This window comes from Antennarius striatus, chromosome 7 (assembly GCF_040054535.1).
Source record: "Antennarius striatus isolate MH-2024 chromosome 7, ASM4005453v1, whole genome shotgun sequence".
Taxonomy (NCBI): Eukaryota; Metazoa; Chordata; class Actinopteri; order Lophiiformes; family Antennariidae; genus Antennarius; species Antennarius striatus.
The window spans coordinates 17,419,868-17,435,060 of record NC_090782.1 but is presented as its reverse complement, the minus strand read 5'-3'; the positions used below and the strand labels follow the sequence as shown (position 1 = coordinate 17,435,060).

The 15,193-nt window shown below is 41.1% G+C and overlaps 3 protein-coding genes across 5 annotated transcripts; 1 reads left to right on the top strand and 2 right to left on the bottom strand.

Annotated features, from left to right (window-relative positions):
* Positions 1-486: 486 nt before the first annotated feature.
* On the bottom strand, positions 487-2,006 carry org (oogenesis-related gene). Its single transcript, XM_068320296.1, has 6 exons — positions 1,871-2,006; positions 1,712-1,783; positions 1,367-1,586; positions 996-1,150; positions 682-789; positions 487-598 (listed from the first exon to the last, which is right to left on the bottom strand). The coding sequence occupies exons 1-6, from the start codon at positions 1,928-1,930 to the stop codon at positions 551-553; spliced, it is 663 nt and encodes a 220-aa protein (XP_068176397.1). The 5' UTR covers positions 1,931-2,006; the 3' UTR covers positions 487-550.
* A 4,182-nt stretch (positions 2,007-6,188) lies between these two features.
* Positions 6,189-9,316, top strand: LOC137599034 (inactive tyrosine-protein kinase PRAG1-like). Of its 3 annotated transcripts, XM_068319681.1 has the most exons (4): positions 6,189-6,394; positions 6,638-7,168; positions 7,359-7,643; positions 7,911-9,315. In XM_068319681.1, exons 3-4 carry the CDS (start codon positions 7,386-7,388, stop codon positions 8,976-8,978), a joined length of 1,326 nt encoding a protein of 441 aa, XP_068175782.1. In that variant the 5' UTR covers positions 6,189-6,394; positions 6,638-7,168; positions 7,359-7,385; the 3' UTR covers positions 8,979-9,315. The 3 variants fall into 3 exon arrangements, with proteins under 3 accessions (XP_068175782.1, XP_068175781.1, XP_068175780.1); XM_068319680.1 differs by having other exon boundaries at positions 6,641-7,643; positions 7,911-9,316; XM_068319679.1 differs by having other exon boundaries at positions 6,638-7,643; positions 7,911-9,316.
* A 252-nt stretch (positions 9,317-9,568) lies between these two features.
* Positions 9,569-14,889, bottom strand: oaz1a (ornithine decarboxylase antizyme 1a). Its single transcript, XM_068320167.1, is given in 6 exon segments — positions 9,569-10,182; positions 10,727-10,812; positions 11,518-11,693; positions 12,049-12,135; positions 12,137-12,203; positions 14,693-14,889. Coding segments are annotated over 6 exon segments (672 nt in total). The 5' UTR covers positions 14,818-14,889; the 3' UTR covers positions 9,569-10,051.
* Between the last annotated feature and the right edge of the window lie 304 nt (positions 14,890-15,193).

The following is a 15,193-nucleotide window of genomic DNA, read 5'->3' as shown; positions in this document are numbered from 1 at the left end:
TGATTTGTTGCCTAGGAATTTAAACACTCTGCGTTATACAGAATGTGTTTTGAGGTAGATTTTATGTTGACAATATTGTGAAAATAGTAAAATAAAAGTTATATACCATATCATGGAATAAGTTAGAACAAACCTTTCACTGTATAAACAAATGACCTCTTTAAAGACAAGAAGCTCAAGCCCGTTGCATTGTATTCCAATGGTGTAGAAGCAAGGAGCCTCTGATGCATCAGCTCGTTTTTGTATAACAGTTCTTAATGGTTTAGTTAGCAAACTTAATACATCCGAGTCCATGACCAAAAGGTCAAGACCATAACAACAGTTTATCAAGTCAAACAAGATGACTTCAAACTGTCATAAGTGTAGACCAGAAACTTTTTTGGTTTAAATCAGATTCTGTATAAAAACTTCAAAACGGTGACTCCAAGTGATTTCAAGGTGTTCTCTCCAGTCAACTAGCGCCATCTAGTGGGTGATCAGAAACTCATGGCAGCAGGCAATTTTATTGAATATAATATACAAAAACACAAGCACAACATTGTCTAACATATCAAACAGCAGGAGGAGGGTCTTCTGACTGAGTGGACGGTTCAACATCCTGTTTATGAAAAAAACCAAACATGTTAATCACTCTGACATCCCCATTAAAATGTTTTGACAAGGCATCTCAGAGGATCTCACCGTTATTACGTCTTCAATGACAACCATGCCATTCTCTGGAATTTCAATGTCGCTCTCCGTGCTGTTGTTGGAGCGGTATTCTTCACTCTCCGTCTCTACAGTGCTGGGCTGAGTAGTATACATCATGTCAGTGCATGTCAGGCTTTTAAGGTTAACATGTTAAGGAATTTCTCATTGCAGATATTATACTGACCAAACAAGCTTTTTGTGAGAGAAATACAGGTCGGACTAATCTTTATTTGTACTCAGTTTTTTATACAATCTTTAAATATAACTTCACAACAAAACTAACCATCTCAGCATAGACCACAAACCTCATAATCAGGATCTTCTTCCAGGCCTTCATCGTCAGCGAGCTCCTGAGAGAGTGCCTCCACCCACGTCGGAGGATCTTCCTCATCTTCGTCCAACGCGTCCTGCTTTCTCTTGTTTCCCTTTCCACAAGGCTTAGTGGGAGAGGCTCTGATCTCTGATGGTAAACAACCAAGTTAAAAATTAATAACCCATACTTGGGGAAAGAGTTATCCATCAATAACGAAAGGTCAAACACTAAAAATCACAACAATTCAAACATCTTCATACCTTTTGGGTCGAAGAAGGCTTGACCTCTGAATTCGTCAACTATAAATGAAAGTGATATCTAACATAGAATTATTCCCCGGTATCTCATCAGGTGCTGCCATACCTGGCGACAGGGTGCGCCCGATGTCCTTGGACACTGGGTATCCCAGGGAACCCTGCGCCCAGCGGGGCAGGATGAAGAGCAGCAGGCGGGTGACCCGACTCAGGCGCTTCCGGCCCGACAGGTTCTGCCGCCCGGGACTGGTCACCGCCAGGTCGGCTGGCGCGGTGTCCTGCGGCTGCCGGAAGCCGAATATCCACCCAAACCATCGGAATGTACGGACCTGTGAGCCACAGACATTAAAGTCGACCTCATTCACACACATTCACACACATTCACACCCATTCACACCCATTCACACACATTCACACACATTCACACACATTCACACACATTCACGTCTCGTACCACGACGCCGAACGGCCAGAGGAAGCCGCGCTGCAGGAAGCGGAACACCCCGGTTCTCCTCACCACCCTGTCCTGCAGGAGACACGGAGCAGCAGACAGGGCTTCACGTCCAACGAGGCTGAACCAGTTGATTTACCGACAGGTTTCCAGCTGTTTTACCTCCGTTTGTCCGTCCTGCTCCTGCCCCATGACGTCCCGGTGGATTTCTGTCACGGTCATTCCGCTTCGGGTGGATCTCACTGCCGGCCTGCGGCGGGGAAGAGTTTACCTAGCGGGCGCAGGTCCCGGGGGTTAGATGTACCCTGAAGGTAGCACCGTGTAGCCAATCAGCAGAGACAGACGCACCTGGCGCAATCAGTGCTGGCCAATCAGCAAATCCCGTCAATTAAAGGCAGGAAATGATCACGTGACTGATATGAAGACTAAACAAAAAGAACCACTTTTAATGTGTGGAACGTTTAAGTGAACGGAAGTGAATTCAGGACTGGAGTGAGATTTATTAAATGTAATTTAAAATTATTTTTAAACATCATGTTTCATACAATAACCTTTATTCCTCCATCAATTGTCCAGATGATGTTAGTTTTGTCATTTATTTCAGGTGTAAAGAATTAACCCATGTTTGTCTGGTTGTTTCATTGTTTGTACAAAAGATATGTCAAAAGGTTGTAAGCTTTTTTTATTTAAATTTGTGTACTTTCTTCAATGGCAAGACAGGCTGTTTAAAACGGTTTGCTTGTGTGAAAAATGACGACGCATAATGTTCCATCACTATGAAAACGTAGATCTAGATCCGGATCATAATTTACATCTTAGATGTGACATGTTATATCTCGGTGTGGACAGGGTTTCGTGACCGTGACAGAGAGGAGTAGAGATGTGATGCTGTCAGTAAGTAGCTCAGATGCATTCTGTCATTTCAATGGATTTCATATACCTTTAAAAACTAAGAAGTTACATCTAAATGGAACATAAATCTGGATCAGTCATAATGGAAAATCATATTTTAGTTGATAACTCATAATCTAGTGATTGTAAACACATGATTACAAATAGAAAAATTTACAGGGTTATGGAATTATATTGGTATTACTTCATCTGATGCAGACTCCCCAGATATCATCTGGGGAAACTACAGTGGATATTAATATCTATTTTTTGACATTTTATACACAATTGATTTAAAAAAAAAATCTTCGGAATCATTGCTGTTGAAGATATTCAACACAGAGAGAATCAATCCACCACAAAAATGCGTGGTTCCTAAAAATGGTGAACACCCTGGAGCTGAACATCAGGCTGCATCATTTATGTAACAGATGATGTGAATGGCAGAAAGATGCTGCATCTCTGTCTGCTGCTTAGCATATGAAGAGGCTGAAGAGAGAGGACCCTTATTCTACATGGAGAGCTCCATATTTGGCAGTTATTTCCGCCTCTGACTTTCGTCACACGTACGTAACTGTCAATGCACTTTGTCAAGGACAAAGTGAAGTGGGGGAAGTATAAAACCTGCCTGACATCTGTCCTTTAACCATTCCAAAACCTGCAAAGACGGTGTGAGACGCTGAGTGATGGATAAGAACGCAGTCACGCGGACATTCAGCATTGGCGCTATTTCCAGTGGAAACAAAACTTCAAATGATTTCTTTGCAGCACGCAGGCACAGCAGTGCAGGGATCCGTGCACTCCTCTGGGCCACCAGCAGCGCCAAGTCCCTCAGGGGTTCTCAAGGATTGGACTCCCAGGCAAGCTGGGAGAACCTTTTTCCAAATATCCTGACACCTGACAGCATCCCACAGTTCACTATACCGCGGCTGTCTGTGCAGAACAGCTTAAGGTCATTGGATAAAGAGGCAGAGGATGATTCTACAGAATCAGGAGAAGGCTTGGGGAGCCTCGGGACTGAACCGGTCTCATCTCTATGTGCTTCTCTGAACTGCTCCACGCTCTCTTTAAGCACATCATCATCATCAGGCTTAAGTTTGGCTCTGTCAGACCGCAAGGCGGAGAGGAGTGTCTCGGACCCTAGTCCTCAGAGAAGATCCCATCTTCACAGGGAGATGCCCCATCACACCTCCTTCACCGAGGACCAGCACTGCCTGGACCCCGCCAGCAAAGCTGCTCTCTCCCTACCACACCTCACCAAAGTCACCACCCCGTATGGATTCATCACCCTGAGCCAGAGCCCACAGATGGTGAGCGAAGAGGCCCTGCTATGTCAAGCCGGGCTGTGGCGCGTAAACAAGGACAGTGAGACAAGAGGCTGTCCCAGTGAAGCTCCAGCAATGAAGACAGTAGACAGTAAAGCCTGCTCCCCTTCCACGTCAGAAGACAAGAAGAAATCACCCAAGGATTCAACTGATTTGCAGAATAAAGAGTCAGTAAAGGAGGAGATGGAAGCCTCTTCTGCCTCCATTTCATCCACGTCCGTACCCAGAAACACGGACAGGAAGTGTCGACGACACTTCTACAAGATCATAAGAAAGCACTTCACTTCCTTTGGAATGAAATCATGTGACTAATGTGCAACAGAACTTAGCTTGATTTCAAGATTTTAGTTATTCATATTAAAAAGTTTCATCAGGATGACTATGCTGTAAATTTCATCAAACACTGAACAATTAAACCTGTGTAAACAAACCATAATGACATTGTTTTTGTATATTTAATAGTCATATTTACTTTTGTCAGGAATGTGATGTTGTTGCCGGTACTGATCGATTTGTTTGATGGATTATTTAGAAGTTGTGAGGATGGATCCCGTGATGGGGCCGGTGCTTTCAGGTACAGTGACATAATCATTTCATATTGTTCCTGCCAGCCTTTCATTGTGTAGAGGTTCATCTTTCAAACCAGTGGGCAGAGTTGACACTGCCGTCTACTTATCAGCGATGTCTTTCAGGTTAATGAACTCCTCCACCGCCTTCAACATCTTAAATGTCACTCCTTCACAAGCAGTATGCTCCCACTCCTTCCCCTGATGAATATGTCTGGATTGTTCCCGTGGTAACCCCGTAGGATGAGCTCCCAAACTGTCCTCCATGTGCGCTGAGTCCCTCAGGAAGAGGAACCAAACAGTCCTCCTTCCTCCTTAGCATATGAACAGAGGTCCTTAATGATGGTGGACTAATGCATCCTCTAACCTTTCACAGTGAAATACAGAGAGTAGATATCATTATGACGCAGACTGTTCTGCTCCAAGTGGAAGGCGAGGAGAATACAAGAGTGAGTCCCTGAACACAAGAATTGATAATGATGATTTAAATTTATAATAACTCGTTCATGCGCGTGATGTAAATGAGTTCACATCATCGGTTTCAGAGAGGCAAACAAGCAGACGTACACACATGTTAGTAATATGGATGTTACACAAATTTAGGCTGGTGCGCACAGACATTTACAGAACTTAGGTCATTTTAAATGAGAAAAGTTATGTATTTCAGTCTGATGACCCGCATGCAGCTTTTTTTGGTCATTTACAGCTCCTTATTAGACCATATTGTGTTTGTCATCATCTCACATGTGATGCGCTCACTTTAACAGATTATAGTCTCTTGGATGTGAGTCATTGTGCGATGAATGTCCTTCAGCAGCTCCGCCTCACGATGATAGCGAGCAGTGACTGCACTCACACATTAACATATCAGGAAGTCCATAACTGGTCACTGCAGTCAGGTCATTATTGGTTTACAAAAGGCACTGTGGGTTGAGACATCACGGATTATATAAATAACACAATGCTGTAATTCATACAATTAAATTTTTTCTCCACATGTACTAAAAGTCCCCATGATGAATGTTGTTTTTATTGTGGTTGTTTTTATTTATTTTGTTGTTTTTACTGTATGTTACTATTTTTCATGTTTTTATCTTTATTCACATTTTTATTTATTATATGTAATTTTACTGTTCCATTCATTTTTGCTTTACTGGATTTTCTCTTCCTTTCACAGTTTTATTGCTTTGAATTTTGGATATTTCGTCTTCTATTTTCATGTACAGTGCTATTTCATTTAAGTTGAGTTTCATTTATATGTTGAACTTAGACAAGTAGGGACTAAACACATTCTCACATTCATGGTCCCCAGATTGTGAATTCTATTAGTGATCCTGTAACACATGATTAATTGTTTGACGAGTTAATGCTGACTACCCTATGTCCAAGGACTTTGAGGCAACTTATTTGATTTGATCAAAATAGCCCAATTGTAGAAGACATTGCCATAGCAAATAATCTCTTCAATTGTTCATTATTTCCCTTTCTCTTCAAGGTCAAAGCTAAAAGCCCACCACACCAGCACCGACTCTTGAGGAGGACAAGTTTTCAAACTGCAACATCCAAAAGTGCGTGTTTCATACTGTCTCTTCACTTGATAAATATAGATCAACTGTGAAACTGAGGTTAACTCAGAGAACAGTTCAGCCCTTAAAACAGGCACAATTCTTCCGGTATCAACTTACAGCTGACAAGTGTAGAAGATAAGGAGAGCAGAGCACTCACTTCAGAAAGAGGCAGAGAAATGAAGTGTGTTAGCTTCAGATACACTGGTTCTGAGTGACTGAAATGACAGAGATCTGGAAGGCCAGATCAGCCATTCTAACTTATAAAGCCCTAATGTCTTCTGATTTACAAATCACAGCTGAGGAACTCAAACCAAAGCTACCTGTAAAACAGCGCAGGTAAGACCAACAAACAAAATGCTTTAGGTGTGTGGTTATATTATTCACCCTTACCGATTTGTTTTCTTAGGGATAATCCATGATCATGCAATCCTCATTTACAAATCCTTGTTATTTGGTGTTAGAGTATTAATTATTTGAAATCCTGAAAACCTTGAAAATACATACAAGCTGTACTCTTTGTTTTGAGACACAAATTTCCCACAAAGCACAGAGGGAAGTAATGATTTTGTTGATTTTCAGAAGTCTGTCCTCCAGATGCTCCAGTGTGGAGTTTGACGCTGTTCCTCTCCATCCTGGTGAACTCGAACATGAAAGCGAGGCATTCAATGATGTCTTCCCTGAACCCACTGACTGTCATGCAGCCCAGTGTCCAATACACCACCGCTATGGTAGGCTTACCGAAGGATGAAATGGGTATAATTAAGAGACAATAGCATTTTGTAATAAATACAAACACCACAACTGGTATTTGCCTTCACTGTTATAAGAACAGACACAACTGACTGCACTAGATGTGCGGTTTGTTTTTCTGTTCAACTTTTGGGTGAAAACTGAAAAAGAGAACTTTAACATTTACTTTCGATAAATGCATGTGATAGTCAAGGACTTGCAAACTGCCTTCTGCTTCTGTGGATAAAGAATCTGATGCATCCACCTCTTGTATGTTCAATGCTCTTCTCTAACCCAAATCTCTCTTGGAGTCCCAGATCCTTCCCGACACCAGGCGAGGTTTTTTTCTGATGGCGCCCCACCGCCTGTTCCAAAGAAGAGGTTTGCTCGCACCTTCTCCCTCCCTGTCGGTGATGCTCCTCCACTCTCTCCTGTGTCTCCCCTGCATCCTCATAACTTTGACAACCCCTTGTACATGATGGCACCCACACCCATCAAATATGTCCATGAGGGTACAGAGGAGTTTAAACGACTTGGTGGGAGTCCTGTCACCTTATTTTCCATCTCCCAGCTGTCCTTCGACACCGCAGACGAGCACATGCCCTTCCTCTTCAGTAGTTCTGACGACCAGAGGGCGATCTTGCGAGGACTTCAACATCGCCACTTGCTCTTTTTGAGAAGTGTGATGCAGAGCGTGGCTGCTGGGGTCCTGCTACAAGGAGATGCCACACAGACAGATGTCTATGCACCACAGGATTTCCTGCTTTGTGAAGGCAATGAGCCAAAAGAGATTGGAGATGCAGTTTACTACAGCCTGCACAGTCCCAAGCTCCCCAGCCGGATCCTTGGTTTAAGGGTAATGTAAAAGCTTTTATTCACTCCATACAACACACAGAATGCTCTGCTTGTCCAGACAAAGAGGTGATATGTCTATTGCATACCATAAGAAGTGACAGAAACATGATCTTTATCAACACTGGAAACTGTGACGGTGACTTGTGGTATCAGACTCACTTCCTCTACACTTAGTCAGGTGTCACATCTGCTGCAGGAAGGCCACAGAATGCTGTAGCCGCATGAGTTTCTTGAGTATAACTAATAAGGATGTGTAATTTCTTTGCAGGTGCACAAACAGGCTGATGGAACTCCTTCAGCTTATCCCAATCAAAAGACAACACATGTCTACGTGCAAGATGTCATTGCTCATATCCAACCAAGCAAAACGTCCTCATCCTTCAAGTTGGAAACTCAATTTCCTTCTTCTGCCTTGAAGCCAGGCTTCCCCACTGCTAAACCGCCAGGTGGAGTGAGCATTGAATGTCTCACTGGTGACAGACGAATGAATCTGACCTCAATCCAGTCACTCCTCATGAACGGACACTCACTGACCGTTGAGAGAGACCTGCCAGATGCCACCCTAGAAGACTTTGTTCAGACTAGCAGCTCACTGCAGAGCGTGGATTGTTTGAATTACGACAGACAGGTGTGTGTTCTGTTGTTGCAGATACTAGTGGGCTCACAACATCTGTACATCAGTGGTTCCGCGACTGAGCTCAAACCTCGAAAGATCTTTTTAGTGTGGCCAAAAAGATTGAAAGAACAGGCAGGAAACATGCGAGAACAGGATACCAACAGACTGAAAGTGGACATGGAGTGTGAAAAGGCAGAGGAAAAGGGAAAGATCCAGAAGTTATGGAGGACACACGGCTCCCCTCGTGTAGTGTTAACGCCACTTTCATCTGCTTCTACTGTACCTCGTCCCTTCACCTACATGAAATCCCAAATTGAAGGCATTATTGGGTACTGTCTCCACTCACATGAGAGTCTGACATCTTTGGCCTCAGGTCCAACTCTGCCGAAGTCATCATATCGAAAAGGGCTCTTCTATCTGGCCTCCCTGCTCCACTGTGGGAAGGACATGGCAGACATGGTAGCTATGCTTCAGGTGATCCTCTGGGGGCCACGTCCTCCACTCTTTGACCACAGATGCCTTACGACCACTACTGTGCACAACTGGCTGACAATCAAGCGAGCCTTGCTGGTGATGAAGCTGGCAGAGAGAGGGCAGATCCAGGATCAGTCTGCTCTGGACTGGGAAGACTGTTTGTGGATACAATACCTGTCGTCCACAGATCCCGAGGCAATTTTGAGCTTGACCAGGCAGCTGTGGCTCTCTCTGAACGCAAGCTAACATTTATATCAGATGCCTCATTTAATGACCAACATATTTACAGTCCGACACAGAAAGATGTGGTTAGAAATTCATCAAATCTTCACATTTTGTACTACATTGTATGTTCTTATGCTGCTCTTCATATTGTAAAATCCATGTAATACAATGCTTTGATTTTCTCAAACATGCTGCCATCGCACTATTTCTACAAAAATTACAATTTGTTAGTTCATATGATGGTTGTGTTTGAATGTCCATGTCAAAGGCTTCAAATGGGTAAAACTCTGGTGGCATAAATTTGTCCACCAATTTGGATTCCTAAACACTTGGATCTGGTCTTGTTACACATTAAAACAAAAAACCTTTTTTAAAAAGCTATACCATAGGAATCATATAACCTTATTTCAGTTGTTTTTGTGAGATTTCAAATATTAAAAGGTGACTACAACTATTAGTCACCAAAGTTCTCCCAGCATGTGCATCAAAAGAACCTTCTAGAAGACTCATTGGTTTGTCTCAGTAATGCATAATTACAACTACTAATTATCAGAACAGAGGCAGATCCTTTAAAGATAGGTCTTAATTCTTATACATATGACAAGACGTCATTCTATATGGTGAGCACGTTTATTTAGTACAGTTACAACATGCAGATTTCAATCAAGTGAATCAAAGCAACAAATGAAAATCATGCACACATTAAAAAATCAATATAAACATGACAATCAAATAACTACCATGACACATTGCTACTTACACAAGTATGTATGATGAATTTCAATTGATCATAAATACTACACTGAGGAGAGGATCAAGGTGAGCGAATCATATGAAGTGGTACTTTGTGAGGACACCTCGTCTGAATATTATGTAGGTGTTTGATTTATATTCCTGGTATATGAATATCTTACCCTAGTGCAAACAGCATTGAAACACAGCACATGGTAGGAATAGGTAAAACAAACACAACAGAACCTCTGACAGAAAACCTCAACATTATTTAAACTAGGAAACATCTTCATTTCTGAAAAATTAGGATATGGTGACGAGGGTTTAAATGAGAACTAACAATTGTAACTACTCAGCGTCACTTAATAGCCATCAGAGGAGTCTCGTTCAATGCTGTAAGCCATGAAGAAAGCGTCGGGGCGGGACGGGACGAGGGGATGACCTGGTCTCACAATCTCAAAGCCCAGGAAACTGAATGTACGCAGCAGGGATGCTGAAGGGAGACAAAAACAACAGATGTTAAGCCACCACTTTACCACACATCACTGAAAAGTCACTTTCTGTAGCAAATCCAATCATTGAAATGCTGGAAAAACATTAATGCGGACTTTAAGAAGGGCAGTGTGTGTCGCTGGTGTAGTGTGGGTCTAAAGGCACAAGTTCAAACCAAATTTCAAACGGCAAAGTTCACCTTTCACATTTAATATCTGGCAACTGAATGACTAACATTCAAAGCCATGGAAAAACCCATAGCAAGTATCAGTGATTCCAAACACGTCTTGATTAAAAATTACACTAACTACTGTAAACATTAGACATTTTCTGTTTGCCTCAAATGTCAACATTTTATCCAAACTGGGAAAAAAAAAGCAAATGAGAAAAAAAAAACTTGAAAAAATAAGTAATTAACCCCCCCCCCTTCCAAGCTGAAATGTATTTTCTATCCTTTGATTAAATACTGATTGATTTCTTTAAATAGCTGGTGCATTACCAGACCTTTCACATTAAAACCAGCAAAAGTTAAAAAAAGGCTTCACCTCTGTCGTCACGGTTCTTGTGAAAACAAATGAACACATGATCCACCTGCAGCTGCTCTTCGGCAAATTCCAGAAGAAGGGCGAAACTGCAAAGTAAACAATAAGTGTTAATGCATTACAGAGTGGATGGAAAACAATTATTCATAGTGGCTGAAGTACAACTCTGTGTTACAACTGCATTACAGCAGCTCTGACGTTTGATTGCATGCTATACGCTGCACTGGAATCGTTTACATGACAATGTAAATTTATCAACTGTGTCAACTCTGAAAAATTAACACCTAAAAATATAATGGCATAGCTGCAAATCACGCATAGCTATTCCTGTTACAGCATAATGCTCAGACAGACAAAATTATACCTGTCAGACTGTCTGGGCAGACTCCATTAGACGTCACTGACACTCCTCCACTGATGCAGATTTGCTGCACCATTACTATGATTTCATTCTAAGGTGTCAATTTTGAAAGGTCACACATCCAACTATCACTTTATGGTGTTAACAAAACTGTTGTGTAACCAGCGCCTATTTTTAACGATCAGTCAAACATAAAATTTTTAACAAGTAATTTTTACATGAGACTTTTTAAAAAACTGATTCATGAGCTTCCAAATGAACAAAATAAAACAAAGGGGTGTTGTTACTTTGACATTTTACTAAATCTAGTATTCATTCACTTTTTATATACACTATATCAAAAATATACCTTTTGTTGAATTCACTCATCAAAGGTCAAGAATATCTTCATATTTTTAAATTTCATCCCTGACAAGTATTTTGCCCAGCTGACCTGTCTTTACTGCCCTCGGGCAAAGGTCCAGGGGGGAGCTCCACATAAAGGTTCACTCCTTTCAGTGCTGCTCTCCAGACGCAGTGCTTGCCCTCAGAGCGACGGGGCTCAAACAGCAAGAACCGCACTCTGCCATTGGCAGGAGGAGGCTCCTCCAGAACCAGCAATTGAGAATCCTTGAGGTGGAAAAACAGGACACAGGAGAAATATATCTATAAGTAGCACAACGTGATAAGGATCTAATGTTTGTTGAAAAGGGTATGGGGGGTGCAAGATCAAGTTTTTTCAGGCTCAACACCACAAAGACACCTGTGAACCTGACAGAATGAGCTTCAACTAAAAACATGTACAAGTCTGGGATCATGGTAAATTATGTTTGATTAGCAATGTAGCACAAACAGATGAATGAGCTGATTTGAGCTATGCATCCCAAAATTACAACCAGATATATTCCAAGACAATATGATCAATGTCTCAGTAAGATACTAACAGGACTCAAACTGCTGTAAAGAAAATAGTACAATAACTTACAGAATAGAATAGCTTAGCTGAAAGATTGCGATCCCACTGGTCATTCCCTCGCCCACCTGGGATCTTCAGGGGTGGGTGAGGGGCATCAGGAGCACCACAGAGGCCCCGGACAGGGGTTACTGCAACAGTTGGAGCACCGCCTGGGACTGGAGATACTGCAGGATGACACCAAAACAGAGTGACTAAGCCATTCTTATTTTCAAACGGCTTCTACAGCCAAGGTTAACAAGTTTCACAGTACAATAATAGAATAAATTTTGATGTTATCAGACCACAAACATGTGTTTTTAACTGGTTTTCTAAAAAAAAAAAAAAAAAAATCAGCTATGGTCCTTGACTGTCAGTCGCACATATCAATCAGGGCCACTGACCTCCATCCCCCTGACATAGAATAATGACTGGATATTCAAAACGGCATCAAGGATTTGTTTAATAGATTTGAAAAAAAAAAAAGAACAGTTTGTAAGAAATGTGGGTGTGGAGCATCAAAAAAAAAGGAAACACATCAAACCAATGTAATTGTCAAGGTCATCATCCCTTAAAAATGTGAGACATGAACATTCATACATCTCTGAAGACTAAAACTATCCAAATCCACAAGTTCATTTTATACTAAAACTACTCAGGCTGGAATGTGATCACCAAGTTCCAACTCAAATTCATCCTGTTCTTACATTAAAGACATGGTACTTTCCCCACCTGACACTTTTACCATGTTATCATTCTGTTTATTTTATTACAGTATTTTATTTAGTTTCATTAGCTGTATTTCTAAAGTGGCAAAGGCAAAAAACATGTACCGTGTATGATTCATCCATTTTAATTCAGAGGGCAAGACAAACTATTGTACAGAAGTTATGTGGCGTGTTCGACAGCCTTTGTGTAACTGCCACAGCAAGCTTTCGCAGCGCTGAGTGTAAGCCTATTCTCCGACTGGGAACACAAAGACAGGCACATATGCTTCGACACTCTTACATGCTCTCTTACGTAAATGCCATTGCTGTGCTAAATGTGGAGCAACCGTGTGAAAACCAAATGAGATACTTTGCAATCCTATAACCTGAACAGTCAACACACCATGTACACCCTCCTGACTAATCTTACAAGACACTGGAGACTGCAAACAAACACACATTCAAATCCGATTATTTGGTTATCTCAAACACCCAACAGCCATTCTTCACATTAAACATCAGTACAATTGTGTATCAGACGGTCATACATGAAATTTGAAAGCAGGATCAGTGACTGAAGGAAATCAATATAAAAGGACACCTTCCGATGTCTGAACAAAATCTACGACTTGCAGAATTATCACAACCACATGTTATGAATAATTTACAGTCTGTTAGTTGAGTTTACATAAAATCTTCCGCAGTTACAATAAAATGTTAACCAGGTTGAAACTATAAATTACAATAGAAAACGATCATTTACTAATCCATTTCACAAGCAAAGGCCAACATGTAATCTATGTCTTCACATGACACAATATTCTCCCCACCACCCCTGCGCAGTGCAGTGGAAATTTCCAACAAGTCCTTACAATACAACCGTTGGACGTAGGGAAATAGCCTTGAGCAAAATATTCTCTGAACACATCTTTGCAAAGAACGGAGGCTAATCCCTTCATCTACAAATCGAAAAAAAATAATAAAATGTTATCAATCATCCCGACAACGATACCCGTTGTGTTTTCATAATCAATCCATCGTCATTTTTTTTTTATCAGATTAGGAAACTAGCCGTCTCCCGAGGGCATTGGCTGATAAATGCCTCACAAAGGTTATTGATTCAGTGAACAACGTCGTACGCAGAGTTTACGTCTAATCTACAATCGTTTCTTGCCAAGTTATTAATTCAACCGATTCATATAATCTTGTTCACCCAAACTGGAAGATGTTTATCCTGACTAGCAAACGAGATCATAGGCGAAGGAAAAAAAAGGCATAAAGCCACAAATCATCGACGCAAACATTTCAACGCTAGTTCGCAACAAGCTAGACGTTCAGATTATATATTTTTTTGTAATTCGTCTTAGTTCTATGTCAAAAACTGTAAAAATGAAGCAGGTTTATTCCCACTAATTGTGATTATAAGAAAAAGACGGTGATAGGTCGAAACCTTGGCGCTAGCCGTTTGCTAACATAGCTCGCATTTACGCGACATTCTTTAGTAATGTACATTAAGAATAACGGACAGAATGGTGTTCTAATTTTTTAAAACAAGACGTATCTAAATATCAAAATCATTTGGGAGAAAAGGAGTCACTAATTGCCAAGTAGACACTTCAAACGTTAGCCAGCTAGCACCTCAGCTAACGAAACGCTGTGACGTTTGACATATTAGCCTGTGCGTTAGCTTAGCCTTCGCTTGGACCAAACATATCAGTAACAGCTGACTGCTACTTAACAGCGAACATATTTACGTACATCACTACCTTACACAATCTGCAGATAAATTCACATGATTTAGGAAGGTTGTTTACACATTTATTGCTAATGTCTTATAGAAACGTCAGTTGTGACGTTAGCCACTCCAGGAAATACACCGTATCTAGGCCTCGGCTTTTAAACTTAGCTTAGCTAGCTAAAAGACCATATTAAAAAAATCGTAGACAGACGTTGGAGTATAACAATGTTACCTTTCGCTTTCACTTTCCGGTTTATTACTGGATTGTTCAATAACAGGCATCTCGGACTGGTGTCTTTCTTTTTCTCTAACAAAACAATGACTATTTAAAATCGTCTGTAGGTTAGATTTAACCATCCGGCCAGCGTCCACACCAGCTGCTCGCTCTGTCGTTTGGTCTTCGCCTACTGCTGGGCGGAAGGTTTACAGGCTGCTGTGTTTGTCAGGGGCGGGTCCTGTGCCTCAGAGCGTGTGACGTCACAAACCAGCACGAACACGTGATACTGTATTTTCAGTTTGAAGGAATTTTCTCAACCACAACATCAAACGGCGAAAAAAATATGTATATATATATATATATATGCAGAAGTTATGTGGCGTGTTCCACAGCATTTGTGTGTGTATGTATGTATGCATGTGTGTGTATATATATATATATATATATATATATATATATATATATATATATATATATATATATATATATATATATATATATATATATATATCCGCG

Coding starts and splice junctions, on each gene's coding strand:
- org (XM_068320296.1), bottom strand. CDS start 1,930: ATGACCGTGACAGAAATCCACCGGGACGTCATGGGGCAGGAGCAGGAC. Junction 1,784..1,870: donor AGCAGGACGGACAAACGGAG/GTAAAACAGCTG, acceptor TGTCTCCTGCAG/GACAGGGTGGTGAGGAGAAC. Junction 1,151..1,366: donor CGGGCGCACCCTGTCGCCAG/GTATGGCAGCAC, acceptor GTTTACCATCAG/AGATCAGAGCCTCTCCCACT.
- LOC137599034 (XM_068319680.1), top strand. CDS start 7,263: ATGATGGCACCCACACCCATCAAATATGTCCATGAGGGTACAGAGGAG. Junction 7,644..7,910: donor GCCGGATCCTTGGTTTAAGG/GTAATGTAAAAG, acceptor ATTTCTTTGCAG/GTGCACAAACAGGCTGATGG.